Source organism: Myotis brandtii, unplaced genomic scaffold, assembly GCF_000412655.1.
Source record: "Myotis brandtii unplaced genomic scaffold, ASM41265v1 scaffold995, whole genome shotgun sequence".
Lineage (NCBI taxonomy): Eukaryota > Metazoa > Chordata > Mammalia > Chiroptera > Vespertilionidae > Myotis > Myotis brandtii.
The window spans coordinates 398,705-415,354 of record NW_005372150.1 but is presented as its reverse complement, the minus strand read 5'-3'; the positions used below and the strand labels follow the sequence as shown (position 1 = coordinate 415,354).

Here is a 16,650-nt window from a genome sequence, read left to right as displayed (position 1 = left end):
AACAGCACCTATTAGGTGAGGGAGGGAGCCCACAACCTAGGGTACACTCAGACCCATTGTCTGTGGTATAGTGTCAATGACTGGTCCATCCTGCCCTGCTACACCCCACACAGGCCTCAGGATCACCACTGACTCCTCCATGCCCACCCTCCATCGCACAGGAACTGTGTCAAAGGCTCAGAGGGCTGGGGCTGCTCCCTCTGCTTCCAAGGTCTCATGGTCCTTACGAGGCAGAGCCAGTTTTGGAATGGTCAGCTTGACTCCAAGGCGCCAACCCTATGCATCCACGGCACACGATCGCGTGCGGCGCCCTCTGCCTGGTGGGTGACTTTGCAGCCGAGGCGCCTGATGCTGCAGTTGCCGTGGTGACGAGCGCCTCAGTGATTGGTCCAGCTTGGCCGCACTACGCGCTGGGGGAGGGCTACCGCGCGCCCGCCCCTCCTTCAGATTCTGGGAGAGCAAACCCTGGCGCAGACTCACGAGCCTAGACTCTCTGAGCCTACCCCTGATGTGCAGAAGGGAAAAAAACAAACCGAGGTGGTCCCAGGTAGCAGCTAGGCCGAAGCCCCCGCCCAACCTGAGGTCTAGGCTCCTGGACATGGTGTGAGCCTTGTGTGCTGGGGCCCTCGGAGCCCACGACTGTTCCCACCCCAGCCCTCTTGGAGGAGCCCGCCACCCCCGGGATGTGATTCGCCCCTCGATTTAATTTTATTCCCTTCTACTTCTCGCCTGAGCGTTCTGCCCCTCCTCTAACCACAGCTGGAGAGGGAGAGACAGAAGGGGAAAACTGCCCCAGACAGGATGGCTTGCAGAAGACGCTATTTGTGAGTATATGTGGCAGATTTATGCTTGAAACCTTGAGGCCAGAGACCAGAGGAGACCCAGCTGAGCTCGGAGCTGGAGTGAAGTGCTCGTGGGGGGAGGGCAGGTTGCCTTGCAGAGGGAGCTGACCACCCCGCAGACAGGCCAGCCAGCGTTGGTCCTTTGCAGCAGAGGTGTTTGCTAGTGTTGATGATGAGAAAAAGCAGGTCTCTTTAGGCTGTAAAATTTCCTATCTCTAAGGGCAGGTAATCCCTGCCCCCAATCCATATACAGGGTCCCCAGACTCACTGCTACCAGTTTGGCATTTGGTATAGACCTCAGCGTGTCTATTTGGAAAAAGCCTTTGTGCTCAGCTCATCCATGACTGGCACTTCAGCCATGCCTGGTAGAAGGTTGGCAGGAAGGCTGGGGTGGGACAGAATGTTGTCCTCCAGGGACAGGTGAAGGTCCATCCCACTTCCATGAGTAGGGGGCAAGGTGTTCTGTGAGTCAGCAGCAGAGTGCTGTCTGTTGGACCTAATGCCAGCGGCAGAAGCTCTTAAAGTCTGCAGGGGGTGGTGACAGTGGTGACATCATGGGCCTGGTATTTATGGAAACCGAAGCCCTGCCTGTTAAGCCAGGCTTCCTTGAGGCAACAGGATTAGAATGCCAGCTTCCCTCAAATTTCTCTGGGGCTCTGCACTGTGCTCTTCTAAGTTGAACAACCTCTGGTTTCTGGCCTTGCAGGACCGTCTGCTGGGACCCAAGGGCATAGGGGCTGAGACCCAGCTTGCCCACTGCCTGGGCCGTGTGAGGGCTGTTCAGTGCCTTCAGGCTTGTCGGTTAGAGCAGAGCTGGATCCTCCTGAGCTGGGCTCAGTTCCCAGGATGAGGAAGGGGAGGCCTGCGGCAATATGTAGGGGTACATATGGGGGCCACTCCAAGTCCTCTCAGCCCCCCTGCACCATGACAAGGGCCTATGGAGCCCCTAATTAAGCAGTACCCACCCCCCTTCATTGTGGGAAAGCTCTCTCATTCATGGAGCACTAAGGAAAGCAATGGGATGGAGGTGGCCTGAACTCTGGTTTGCTGTGATGTTCCTCTGCTCTTTTAATGAAAAGCCCACAGACTGGTTTGTTGATGTGAACAGAACATGCTGGAGTTCTCCCTCCCTGTGACAAGAACCTGGAGGTATTTTTGGAAACAAATCATGAATCCTTACCCAGTGCAAGACGCCTGCCACTGTTTCCGGGAACAGGTCCTCCCGGAGCAGCTGTCTTCGTCCTGCCTGGGCCAGGAGCCGATGTCAGAGAAATTTGCAAAACTCAGGGAATGTCAAACACTGGGGGTGGGGAGATGTCATTAGGGTGAAATGTGACAATTGACAGGTGCACTTGGCCCAGTGCCTGGACCCTGAGGCTCAGTGATGGGAACCTTAGAACTGCCTTGTCTGGCAACCACTAAGACCTCCATTTCAGAGATGAGCAAACTGAGACTCAGCAGAATTCCCATAGAAACTTGAGTTGTACCAGCTGGGGTTGGGGGTTTTTGCAGTAGAGCTCAAGCGTCAGGAGCTCATTACTCTCTGTGATTTTCATGCACAGCCGTGGCTGATGTTCATGGGTGCAGCTGTTCCCACTACCCAAGCCTTTCCAATCATGATATTGCCAGGGATATGGCTACCATACAGATTTCAATTTTCCTTGCAACACCAGTACAGATCAGCTGGGGGCTCAGGAGCCTGCATTTTAACACATGACTCCAGGCAGGTTCACTGACCCGTGGACTAAATTTGTCTTGCCCACTTGCCTGGGCTGGTGATGAGAGTGGGCCTATCAGGGGCTCCATGCTCCCTGCCTCCCATTCCTGTGGGTCTTTTCATGTTTCTCCAGCTCTTGGGCTCTCACAATCTGGCATCATGACATCCAGGCCATCCCTCCACATGCTGCCACCAGACCTATGGGCACCAGAGATTGCAAAGAGACTGGGGAGAGAGTGGCTGGAGAGGTGATTGCTTGTTTTTATAGAAAGTTTTAGACGTAGGGCAAGCCTTGCTTGAGATTGCACAGGGGTATTTGTGTTTGTTTGCTCACCATTTTACCCTGGCTCAGCACCCACCCCCAACTCAGAGCTCTCCCAGCACCTGCTACTGTAACCTCACTGTTATCAGAGCTGTCCTGTGGAGAAGGGAGGGACAGGGAGCTGAGTGTCCCTATGTGTATAACTTACATGGCAGCTGGGAAGTCTGCACGGGACCATCATAGCCAACCTCAGAGCCACACTGGCTTCTGAGCCTTCTCAGCCTGGTCACCTCAGTGATTCTCACTGCTTCCACCCTACAGAGAAGGAGATGGGGACTAGAGAGGCGTAAGAACTTAACTGGGGTCACAGGGCTGTTTCCTGCTATACATGGCAATGATCTTTCTCTCCCAGCACGCCCCATGCCAGACCTGAACAAACTTGCTCTGGTGCCATGGTGCATGGCAGGGCCAGCAGGCCTCCCCACCCCTTTCCTACCTCCCCATCTCCTATTGTCTTTCCTCCACCTTCTGAACCCCTGGCATGGGTCCCAAGATGGTGTTCTGTGTTCTGGACTCCGCGTTGAGAGGGGGCAGGTCACATACGCACATACGGAGGTGGCATGATGAATAGGATAGAGGATGACAAAGTATGAGAAGATTATTAATGAAACTAGAGGCCCAGTGCACAAAATTCACACACGGGGGTGGGGGGGTGTCCCTCAGCCCAGCCTGCACCCTCTTCAATCTGGGACCCCTTAGGGGATGTCCAACTGCCGGTTTAGGCCCGATCCTGCACCAGCAGTCGGACATCCCCCTCACAATCTGGGACTGCTGGCTCCTAACCACTCACCTGCCTGCCTGATAGCCCCCTAATCACTCCCCTGCTGGCCTGATTGATGCCTAACTGCTCCCCTGCCAGCATGATCATCCCCAACTGCCCTCCCCTGCTGGCCTGATCACCTCCAACTGCCCTCCCCTGCGGGGCTGAGGGGACTGGGGGACTCTGGCTGGATGCTGCAGGGACTGGGTGAGGCAGGGCTGAGGGGACTGAGGGACTTCAGCTGGATGAGGTGGGGCTGAGGGGACTGAGGGACTTCAGCTGGATGAGGCGGGGCTGAGGGGACTAGGCGCTGCCATCATGTGGCTGTGGATGCTGCCATCTTGTAAGGGTGTGACAGTCAATTAGCATATTCCCTCTTTATTAGATAGGATGGGGGGAAATCATGAGGCCTCCAATAATCAGTTTCTTATTCAAACTTGCTAACAACCAAGGTCATTACTGTACTGACAGCTTAATTAATGATGTTGTAATTAAGGTCAACCCTCTTCTGACTGAAACTACACTTAGCATGGTAACCACCCTCTCACTGGCCCAGCACATTGAACATGGGAAGATGGGCTGAAGGAAATTTGCATTGAGTATGAAATACAGAGTTTCAGGTGGTGGGGCTAAAGCAAGTCTCCTGCCTCCCTCGACATGTGCTCATTCATTCACTTACTCCGCCTGGAACTCACGTGGCTCCTTTCTCCATTCCTCTAGGGCTTTACTCTAACCAAGTGTAGCTTGCAGATCCCACCCTGACATTCTCTCATCCTTTCCCTGCATCTGTCTGCCCACCACTGTGTCCGAACTTGGTTGATTGGTTCATTTTCACCACTAAAATGTCAGCTGTACCAGGGCACAAGGTTTGACAGTGTGTTAGTTGCTGCTATTTCTAGCACATAGAAATGTGCTGGGCATATAGTAATTGTTCAGTAAATCTTCATTGAATGAATGAATTATGGATCCTGTGTGGCCACTGCCCTAAGCAGTAGGGCACAAAGCCAAGTAAGAAATAGTTTATGCCTTCTGGGAGCCTGCAGACCTGTGGGGGAGACCCACGTGAACAGACAGTGTCAATATAAAGTGCCAAGGGTCAGCCTAGAAAGATGGCCCAGTGATGGGAGGGTCACCGCAGACTGCAGCATGCATATACTGTGAATGGGGGTTGCCAGGTGATCAAGGAGTGAAGAGCACTCCAGGTGTGCAAATGTTGGGCCTCAGATCCAAGTGTTTTGCAGGCATTAGCTTATTTTACCTTCACAGTGAGAGGTGAAGTTAATTATCCCCATTGTTCATACAGTGCAACTGAGTCATCGAATAACATGCCAGGCAAAACTCAGTGAGGGGTAGAGGCTGGACTTGAACTCAGACAATCCAGCCGCAAAGCCCAGCTGTGGTACTCTGCTAGACTGGAGGCTTTTGCTGAAAGTGATTGTGTCTGGCCTGAGCCCCGAGTGAGAGGAGTGAGAGATGAGACTGGAGGTGTAGACAGGATTCAAGACAGCGGCTGTCTGGAGTGCTAGGAGGAGGGTCTCCCTGAGGCTCATGGGCCATGAGGAGTGATTGAGGGTTCTGAGCAGGGAGGGGGCCATGGTTACATTGTTGTATCACAGAGGGAAGCTGGAGGGGAGAGTCTGGGCAGGGCTCTCAACCATCCTTTTCTCATGCCCATAGCAGGGCACACGTGTCTTCAGAGAGCAACAATGTCCCCTTCCCAGGGCCTTGGACCTCTACACCCAACACAGGACAGTCAGGAGAACCACGGGAGAGTCAGGAACTTGCTGCCTGCAGGTTGGGTGAGGAAGAGTGTGGCTTGTCCCCTGCAGGTCTGATGAGGGCCTTGGCTGAGAACCAGGGTGCTTCCGCGAAGGCCCGGTGCATGGTCAGTAAGGTAGCTCTGTGCCCTGGGCTGAGAAAGCCTCTCTCCACCTCCCATCTGACTCCACTCTAGAGTCAGCTCTGGCCTGGGTTGGCACTGGGTGGCCTGGACAGGGGCCTGCACTTTCCTGTGAAGCACATTAGCAAAGGTAACAGGTCAGTGCTTACCCAGGAGGATGGTGCGGGGGGGGGGGGGGGGGGGTAGTCCTTGACAAAGTGCTTTCCTGCACTTCCTCCTGCCCTCTGGCAGTAGTCCTGTGGGGAAGGGTCTGCCCTTACTCCCCAGATCCCTCTCTTCACCAGCTCTAAGCTGCCTGCCCTCGGGGGAGGGGCCAGGTGCACAGCAGAGGACAGGTAGAAGGGCTGGGGTGGCCAGGCAGACCCAGAGCAGGTCCCGAGACACAGTTCCATCCCTCCTCTCATGTATGCTCTGCCTAGAGTTAGAACGTGGCCATCGCTCAGGCCCTCAGCACTGAGGATGCCTTGTCTGGCAGCACTCAGGGCCTCTGGATGAGACCAGCTTTGTCACAGCCAGTGGGGGCCTAAGAGGCATTGTTTCTGGATGCTAAGTACCCACCAGGCTCAGCTTGAGGCTCCAAGGCTTTCCCCTGGATGCCTGGGAATTGGGCAGCCGCTGTTTGCCCCCACCCCTTGCCTGTTCACTGGCTTTTGTTTTCTCTTTCTCCTTCCACTCACCTCTGCCCTTTGGTCTCTGAGACCCTAGACCTCCTGAAAGTTCACACTGCAGGAGGATACTTCACTCCATCCAGCTCTGCCCTGGCCTTTCTGTGTGACCCGGGGCCAGCCTCTTGCCCTCTCTGGGCCTGTGACCTCATCTGGAGCCAGTGGCAGGTCAGTTCTTGTCAGTTCTGTTATGCTGAAACCCACAAGGTGCTGGGGAGAGGGCAGTGGCAGTCAGAAGCAGATGTGAACTATAGATGCTCTGCTCTCTCACTTGTAGTCACCATAGGGCCATTGCCCACTCTTCATTCACTCAACCCCCATGCTAACCAGGCTTTGTGCAGGCCAGATGGTTCTGTAACTAACTATCCATGGACCAGGCCAGGCCCTCCCCACATGGAACTGACAGTCTAGATAAGGGCCACACAATAAATAAAGCCACAGAGGCCACTACACTCCATCTTGCCTTACCCTTTCAGGAGAGCTCTCACCACCACACTTGCCCATGCTGGTTCCTCTGCCAGGAATGCCCTTTCTCCCCCTCACTGCAGACCTCAAGATCCAACTTATGCCTCTTTCTTGATTCCCCCAGGCAATTGGTCCCCTGCTGAGCTCCTGCATCACTGGTCCTCCCTTTCTGCCATAGTGCAGGCCCTTCTGTTGTCACCACACCAGCTACCTGCTTCTCTATCTCCATCCAGACTGGAGTCTTCTCAGCATCCCTGTGGCCCGGGCCTGACCAGACACCAAGAACCTTTTGTTTTAATTGCAGTAAAATACATATAGCATAAAATTTACCATTTCAACCATTTTTAAGTGTCCAGTTCAGTGGCAATTGTGTAACCATCACCACCATCCATCTCCTGAAACTCTGTCCCCATCTAACACTAGTCCCCTCTTCCTTTTCCCCCAACCCCTGCAACTGCCCTTCTACTTCTGTGCCTGGGAATTTGACTCCTCCCGGTCCTCATGTGAGTGGGATCACAGTATTTGTCCCTCTGTGAATGACTTATTTCATTGAGCATAATGTCTTCAATAGTTTGGCAGGTGTCATAATTTCCTTTATTTTTAAAGCTGAATAATTTTCTATTGTGTGTATAAGCCACATATGGTTTGTCTATTCATCTGTCCATGGGCACTTGGGTTACTTCCACATTTTGGATACTGTGAATCATGCTACCATGAGCATGGGTATGTAACTGTCTCTTCAAGTACCTGCTCTCAGTTCCTTTGGATATATACCCAGAAGTGGGATTTGGGGGTAGGCCTATGTTTAATTTTTTGAGAAACCACCATACTGTCTTCCTCACCAGCAGCATCATTTTACATTCCCACCAGCAGTTCACAGAGTTTCAATTTCTATACATCTTTGCCAACACCTACCATTTTGTTTTTGGGTTGTTGTTTTTTGTGTGTTTTTTTCACAATTGCAATCCTCCTGGTGTGAAGTGGCATCCATTGTGGCTTTGTTTTTTCAGGATGAGTGGTGAAGTTCAGCCTCCCTGTCTCCAGCAGAGCACTCAGCCCAAGGCCCCCTGGCAGTGACTCTGGAGGGGAGCCCGACCATGCTCCACTGTCAGAATCCCTGTCCCAGGGCAGGGGTAAGGGGCAAAAGGAAGCTCAGGGCTCCCAGCCCAAAACCCAGTCCTCCAGGACATAAGTAGCCCATGGAGTTGGGTGCTTGGGGGTACCTGGGACGCAATAGGTGCTAAAAAAAATTTCAACCACACAAGTAATACCTGCTTCCATCTTTTTTGTTGTTCTTTATTTATTCATATAACTGAGAGACTTTATTCACACGGCATCGAAATGTCTGCACACAGTACAACGTCACCTCCCCCCTCCTCTTCCCACAGCCCACCCCTGTGTGCAGTTTCTCCGGGTCCTTCTGGAGCTGCCCTGTTCATGTGCATAGTGCTTTATTACAGAAGCGCCTCGGCCACCAGCCAGTTTTATTTCCAATCACTGCTTTACAGTTCTGGATTTGAGACTAAGCTCAGTTTGAGGGACATGGTGACCAACTGGCCTCAGAGGGGACAGCCTCCCTATGGCGGGAAGCTGTGACCCATTGTTTGCAGTGGGGTCTCCAAGAAGGACGCAGGGCCATGGCGGGAGAGGGGGCTGATGGGACTGATTCTGGAGTGTCCCAAGATGAAGATCCCACCAGGCCTCCTAAGAGCCTATTTTTGCAGCTTTGCCATTGTCACCTTGGCTGACTCTTTGTCCAGATCAATTCTGTTGGGCACGTAATTTAGTACCTGTTAAGTGCTGGGCCTATGCTGGACCCTGGGAAATAGCAGCTCCTGCCCAGGGAAGACAGACGCAAGTGCAGCGGCCAGTGTGGGGAGCAGAGGGTATGTGCTGAGGGCTTTCAGCGTGGCCACACTACCCGCTCCGGGGCCATTGGAGATGTGAGCAGGCATGCTGCGGGGATTCAAGGACAGGTGTCTGATTGGCAGGGGCCAGGAAAGCTAACACCCTTCAGTGTGGCGGACAGGCCAAGAAATTGTGAATATCTCACCAGATATTCATGGAGGTGAAAATCCATGTGTAGTTATCTGAGCCTGGGACCCCACTCCATTTGACATCTAAAGCACAGAATGCATCTCACATGATTTTAATATACAGTAAGTTTCCCAGGAACACAGCTGTCCTCTCTGATGTTGAGGGAAGGTTAGACTTCGACATGTTCAGAGCTCTGCCAAGAGCTGTCACTGTTCAGAGCATTGAGTTACTGAGGGCACTGTCCCTTGTGGCACCCAAGTCGCAAGATGTTATCATTGGGGAAAATGGAGTAAAGTGTACACACGGTTTCTCCGTGTTATTTTTAACAACTACAGGTGAATCTACAGTTACCTCAAAATAAAAAATTTAATTAAAAAAAGAAAAGCGAGGGGCAGGTGTTGGTCTGATGGGCTAGATTCCTGGTGACTGTGGGAGAGGAAGGCCAGTGACCTCCACCCCCAATCTCAGTCCCTCCATGGAATGCCTGTGTGGTCACCAACCTTGGCTGTCCGCCCCTCCCTGATAGTCGAGACCTTTTGACCCTTTCACCCCTTCTCAAGGCTAAACCCTACCAGGGACACCTGGACAAGCCTCCTCCCCCAAGAAAGACAGCATAGGTGTCCCTTTTACTGCCCGCTGTGGCCTGGTTGGCCCCAGTGATGAGTTAGAGAGCCTGGAGCAGGGTCTTGTCCACTCTCCCAGAGCCCCTGCTAGAGCCAGGACCCAGTCCCATCCCCGGGCCCCTCTGGTGGGCTTACCTGCTCCCTGTGCCCAATGACCCTGTCACCCAGCCTCTGCCTTACAGTCCCCATTCTCTGCCTCTCGCCCAGCAGGAAGCTGGAACAGACACAAACCGAACATTCCTTCAGATGCCATTTTGAAGACAAAAATGAAAACCAGCCAACTAAAACTAAAAGGTTAAGTGAAGCAAACACTTTTGATGAGTTTGTCATCCTGCAAATTAACTATTCAGTGAATTGGCTTTTGGTCACAGATTGCAGGAGAGACTGGGGCAGTGAGGTCAAAGCCAGACTGGGCTCTGTGTCAGCTTGGACCTTGAGGGCCAGGATCACTAGACAGAACCCTTCCCTTCTCTATTTATCCGATTTCCTGGGAATGAGAAGGAACTGGGTCTGGGCCAGAAAAACTTGGAATCTCCCCTGTTTCCGGTCACACCCGATCTTATTGGACACTGGCCTGACCTCAGAGGGACGAATTCTCCTAATTATGAAAGGGTCCCATCACACTGGCCCCTAAGCTCAGCAGGCAGCCAATCAGCGTGGTTAATTGCAGGAAGTTTTATTGGCTGCTTTGGTTTCACTTCTCATCAAGATGGTCCCAGAGGGAAAGTTTTGCTTTTTTTAAAAACCTCCCCCAAGGACATGCTGAGGAGAGAGAGAGAGAGAGGAGAAAAAGAGAGAGAGAGAGAGAGAGAGAGAGAGAGAGAGAGAGAGAGAGAGAAAGAAAGAAACATTAATATGAGAGAGAAACATTGATTGTGTGCCATCCACACGTGCACGGACCAGGGATTGAACCGGCAACCCCTCAGTGCACAGGATGATGCTCAACCAACTGAGCCACTCCGGTCTGGCATGTGGAAACTTTTGCATTTTTAATTGCCATGGTCCTCCCTGAAATGTGCAGCCTGCATGTCACAACCCTCACTAGCCCCTAGATGACATAGGCATTTCCCTCACATTTAGTCTTCATTATCAAACAAGAGAGAGAGGTGCTGGCTTCACTTCGCCCAGAGGGGGTGGCTGCAGGCACCTCCTGAGTCCCTCAGAGCCCTCTTCCTTGGTTGGGTTTCAGTCCCTGACTATCTCAAGGGTTGCTGAGTGATCAGGGAACCTTGGAGGAGCTCCCTGAGACCAGCAGAGGTGGGGGGCAATTGGGGCCTTTTCCAGTCCCTCCTCCTGCTGCAGGGTCCTGTCAGCCTCCAAGAAGCTGCTCAGATGGAACCCCTTATCTGCCACCTGGTGGCTGTGTGACTTGGGGCGGATGACTTACCCTCAGATTCCTTGTCTGTAAAATTGGGCCAATAATTTTAACTTTTCAGGGCGTCCATAAGGATTCAGTGACAAAACTCATGTAGAATCGTAACCTGTAAATATTCTCATCTCTTCCTTCCCAATTCTCCCTGCACAGGAATAGGCTTGGGGACATGCTGGGACTGAAGAAACAAGGACACCTAGGAAGGGAAAGAAGCCAGGCGAGGGCTGGGGGAGTGTATTAATCAGAAGCCTTTGGGTTGCAAAGAAACTCACATCAAAAGGGATTTGAATGGTCCCTGTCAGTGAACAGCACAGAGTCGGGCTTTGGTGTGGCTGGGTCAGGGTTCCACACCCTCATCGCCATCTCCCCCGAGGCATGTCCTGGCCTCCTCAGAACCCTCGCATCCTGTGGGTCAGCCCTAGTGTTACTGGCCATTCTTTAAATCATCTCCACGGCCTAGAGGAGGTTGTGTGCCAATTGGCCAGCCCTGTCACTTGGCCACCCTTGGAGCTGGGCGGATGGTGTCTGCCCCACCTGAACCACTACACTAGGAGTTTGTTGGAGAGGAGACAGTGACCTGAGGCTGGAAACAGTCCATTGAGTATGCTTGGAGTTAGAGGGCAGCATTGGCTGAGCCGGCAGCCTCAACTCTGTAGTGGGCAAATGCCCATGGCTGCCACAGCCACAGTTAGGCACCAGGGAGGCAAGCCCATGGCCCTGACCCCAGCGCAGAGCATGGAGGCATTGACTCTGAGTGTGGGGCCTGTGCTGTGTGGCTGGGAGGAGATGATTTGAGCTGGTTCCGTCTGGGTACATACACAGGCTCCTGAGGCTTAGGATCCAGCTATCTACCCCCCCATAGAGGCCGCCATACCTCACTCTTTCTTTGCCAACTGGGATCTATAAACAAGAACCCTTTTTCTTGCTATTTCGTATTTCTTCTTTTCCTAGTAGCATATATTTTTTTTTTAAAAAAAAAACAAAAATCCCAGCTGCCTGGAGCAACGTGTATTACCCAGGAAATTCATCATCTATGTCCGATTGACCTCACATCCTTTTTACCAGCACTGCAAGGAGCGGGCTGTGTTGAGCCTCTCGGGGCGGAGGAGTGCAGGGAGAGGCAGAGGGAGGGTTGTGGAGCAGACCTGCTGGAGCTGCGGCTCCTGAGGCAAGGGTGAGGACACACAGAGATGACCGCAGACAGCACACAGGTGCTCAGGCACGAGTTATTTCTCTGAGAGGGTGAGGGCCACTGATAGCCTGGGATTCTACAGCTGGAGCGAACAGCACCCTCACATTTGTCCATGACACTTCCCAGTTTACAGAGCACCCTGGAGGCAGAATGGGGTTCAGAGGCCCATCTGTAGAAGAGGAGACAGGCTCTGGTAGGCATGTAGCTCATCTCAAGGACTCCTGGGTTGAAGTGGGATTCAGACTTGGGTGTTCTGGGTCTGGGTTCTGGGCCCAGCAATGTGCTCCCTAGAGCACGTCGTACTCTGAATGCTTTCTCTCCTGTTCTCAGGTCACCTCCTCCTGGATCCTGTGGCTGAGGCTTCGGCCAACCCCAGGGCCCGCGGGCTAGTCAGATCCTGCTCTGACCGCACACACAGGCCCTCCCTCTCAGCAGCCTCCCCAAGTTGGGCTGTGCTTGTGACTTTACCTGTCCTGCCCTTGTTCCTTAGACATTCCCTTGGCCTGTCATCAGGCCTCAGACAGGTGTCCCTGCTAGGGAGCCCCAGATCTAGACAGGACATGAACCCAGGGAGGGCGGGACTCATCCAGGGTCACCCAATCCATCAGTGAAAAGCCAGGGCATGGAGTCAGGCTTGGGATGACAGGACTGCTTACTCTCTCTCCTAGGGCCACATCTGTCTCATCACTGGCATTGCACACATATCAGGGCACACGATCTCTGGGCCAGGCCCTGCCCCCTCCCTACAGCCACAGCCCCTTTTTTCTGTGGCCAACGTGCCAATCTTGTATCCACCTCCCAGCCTTTGTCCTTTTAGTTCCAGCTTTCCCACCAGATTGTAACCAGCCTGGGTCCTCATGGCCCACTGCTGGGTGTCCAGGCCTGGAGCAATGCCTGGAGACAGTAGCTGCTCCACAACTATCTCTGTACTGACTACGGGACCAGAGACCTTGGGGTGCTGCAAAGAGGAGGTGGCACTTGAGCCAGGCCTTAGTGAGAGACCAGAGTCTGGCACAGAGCAGTCCTCACTGTTTTCTGGGTAGGTAAAAGGTGTCCCACTTTGTCTCCTTCAGCCTGAAGTGTGTTTTCTGCCTCTTTCTTTCATCCAGAAAGCCCTGGCAAGAGGGCAGGCACCTTGTACCAGCCTTGGCTGGGAGAGGAGGGCATGATGGGGAAAACCAGAGATAGTCTGATGGAGAAGCCACAGAAGCTAATGGAGTAGAATGCCCGCTGAGGGCTGGCCCGAGGCTAGGGAGCTGGTGGGAAGAAGGAAAGCATCAAAAGGGTCACAGATCCCAGTTCCCAGGGGTCTGACTTGAGGGTCTGGTGGGTGGCAGTGCCGTCTCTGAGAAGGGGCCCAGTATGTGGGCTGCTGGTGCACAGAGAGGTCTGAGGGACATCCAGGGAGGAGCTGGGCAGCACCCAGCTCAGTATTCTGTAGATGGGGGGAGGAGGGGGGAAGAGGTCAGAGGCTGGGATGAACACCCCGCTCTCATGCTCCACCTTGTTCAGCTAGCCAAGGGCAGACTCTTCCTGCTGCTGCTGCAGCCACTGCCCACCCTGTGGGGCAAAAGCACCTGACGCTTCTGCCAGAGCTGCAGCCATTTGTTTGAAGGGAGCTCCATGTCCCAAGGAGGACAGATGCATGGGAACAAAGCATGTTGTGATGGCATCTTGCAGCCCCTGAAATAGAAGGCCCCCCCCAGATCTATAGCCTTTAGGCCAGTGGTTCTCAACCTTCCTAATGCCGCGACCCTTTAATACAGTTCCTCATGTTGTGGTGACCCCAAATTTCATTGTTACAAATTGAACATAATTAAAGCATAGTGATTAATCACAAAAACAATATGTAATTATATATGTGTTTTCCGATGGTCTTAGGCGACCCCTGTGAAAGGGTCGTTTGACCCCCAAAGGGGTCACGACCCACAGGTTGAGAACCGCTGCTTTAGGCTGAGCTTCTTTCCTCTCCAACTCCTTTCTCTTATGAATGGGGGTGGAAGGGTTAGGGCTCCCCATCTTTCCAGAGATTACCACAGCCCTGGATCCAAAGGCTAGGAGTCCCCAAGAACTCTGCCTCCCCTACTAAGGCTTCAGGCCCTGCTGCTGCCCTCAAGAAAGTGTCCCTGGCACACATCTCTGGTCTGCCTCCTGTTCCTGCAGACTGGGGCCCCCAAGCTGTACAAATTTGGCTCCCCTTTTATTCCCTCTTGCCATACCCACTCTCCAATCCAGTCTGGCCTGCAGTAAAGGACAGTATCCAGGGGCCCTCACTTGTTGTGTGACTGGGCACAAGTCCCTTCCCTTCTCCTTGTCCAGCTCACTCCTCTACAAGGTAGGAGTTATAGCAGTACCTGCCGCAATGTGATTGGAAGGACAAAAACCACATGTCCAGCACCTACACAGTGTTTTTAACTTTCATATAACTAAAATAAATCAACACACTGAGGTAGGGCCCTGGCCGGTTTGAAGAAAGGGGTGACAAATCTAAATGAAAGAACTTGTTAGTTAAAGCTATTCCACAGAGAGTCCCTCCCAAATAAGATGAACCCAAAGAGGCCCATACTATGACACGTCATATTAAAAGGCCAAAAGTTACAAAGAATCTTCACAATAGCAAGAGAAAAGCACTTAGTTACATACAAGGGGGCTCCCATAAGACTGTTAACTGATTATTCAAGAGAAACTTTGTAGGCCAGAAGGAAATGGCAGAAAATATTTGAAGTGATAAGTAATGAAAGGCAAAACCTACAACCAAGATTACTCTACCCAGCAAGGCTATCAAAGGAGAGATAGAAAGCTTCCCAGACAGGAAAAGAGTGAAAGGAATTCATTGCCACTAAACCAGTATTACCAAAAAATTTAAAGGATCTTCTTTAAGTAGGAAAGAAAAGAACAAAAATATGGATGAAAAAATGCAGGAAAGATAAAAATTCTCACTGACAAAGGCAAATAGTAAAAGCAGTGGATCAACCAATTATAAAACTACTACAAAGGTTAAAAGACAAAGGTAGGGCCTTTTTTGCTAGCCTGTTTTACTCAGTGGTTAGAGTGTTGGCCTGCAGACCAAAGGTTTGTGGGTTCTATTCCCAGTCAAGGGCACATACCTCAGTTGCAGGTTCAATCCCCAGGGCGCTAGCGGGAGGCAACCAATTGATGTGTCTCTCTCTCTGTCTCTTCCCCTTTCTCTTCCTTTCCACTCTCTCTAAAAACTCAGTGGAAAAATTATTCTCATTCCTCGGGTGAGGATTTTTTTAAAAAGACAAATATAGGAAGAGCATGTGTAATTACAAAAATAGATTAAGAGATGCATACAAATACACACAAAAGAATGACAAAAACATAAACATGATTTTAGAACATGTTCACACTTAAAACAACCATAAACTTAGGCTGCTATAAACATAGCATGGAATATCTAAAGCTCATGGTACTATAACAGATATCCTATATAATAAAAGGCTAATATGCAAATAGACTGAACGGTGGAACAACTGGAGCAACCGAACAACCGAACAACCAGTCGCTATGACATGTGCTGACCACCACAGGGCATGCGCGGAACATGGCAGGTATCAGCTGCGGGATGGTGGAGCAGGTGAGCAGGGGTGCCAGACCAAGGCGAGGCACCAGTCACTGTCATTGGGGCAAGCCTCTGGTGGTTACTGAAAATTCTTTGCTTCCATGTGCCACAGTCCCACCCGGTGCTTGCATCTGCTGCCAGCACCGGCCCCGCTTGCACCTGCAGCTGGTACCGGAGCTGCCGCTCACACCCGCTGCCAGTCCCTGGCGCTGGTTCCAATCACTCAGTTCCAGAAGTGGGTGCGAGCAGTGGCTGCTGGCCCTGGTCGCTCCTGAGGGCTTCTCCACCTCCCCCTGCTCCTGAGGGACTATCAGGGCAGCAGCCACTGCTCGCACCCAATTGCTTTGCACCTTCAGCGGGTGCAAGTAGGGCCGGCACCGTCTGCATGTGGGAGCGGTGGCGGCGGGAGCAGGGTTGCCAGCAGACAGGGGACCGGGGGCCGTGGCAGGAGGGGCCGGGCAGGGGCATGGAGGATGGACCAAGACCCACCCCTGTACCTGCCGCAGCCTCGTGGCCCACAGTTCCTTTCAAGGTGCACAAATTTGTGCACTGGGCCCCTAGTACATGAAATAAAGAGAAAGGAATCCAAAATAGCACTATAGAAAGTCACCAACATACAAGGGAAGAAACCAAATGAAAAAGAAAGGAACAGAGTAGAACTAAAAATACAATCAGAAAATAATAAAATAGAAATAACCTATTAATAATCATTTTAAATGTCAAAAGACATTTAATTGATTAAAAAAACAAGATCCATATGTTGCCTACTAGAGACCAACTTCAGATCAAAAGATACACACAGACTAAAAATAAAGGGATGGAAAAATATATTTCATGCAAGTAGAAATTTCAAAAAGTTGGGGTACCAATCTAATCTAATAAAAGAGAAACATGCAAATTGACCGCACCTCCACTATGCCCCAAGCCATGCCCACCAGCCAAACAGAGCGACTATATGCAAATTAACCCAACCAAGATGGCGGCCGGCAGCCACAGAGCTGGAGCGAGCTGGAGGCTTGGTTGCCCCAGCGATGGAGGAAGCCAAGCTTCCCGCCTGCCCTGGCCGGCTGTGGCCTCCGCTCAAGGCAACAAAGTTTCAATTATAGAAGATAAATAAATCCCAGATACCTGCTTCCAGCCAGCCTCCACTGGGAGCTTGGGTGGCTGGGGGC

General features: G+C 52.1%; 1 protein-coding gene across 1 annotated transcript in view; it reads left to right on the top strand.

The window, feature by feature from the left end:
• Positions 1-452: 452 nt before the first annotated feature.
• Positions 453-16,650, top strand: part of IQSEC1 (IQ motif and Sec7 domain 1) — a 205,731-nt gene continuing 189,533 nt past the window's right edge. The window contains exon 1 of the mRNA XM_005886611.2: positions 453-824. Coding sequence (XP_005886673.1) covers positions 802-824 — 23 coding nt within the window. The 5' untranslated portion in view covers positions 453-801. The remainder of the gene's footprint in view (positions 825-16,650) is intronic.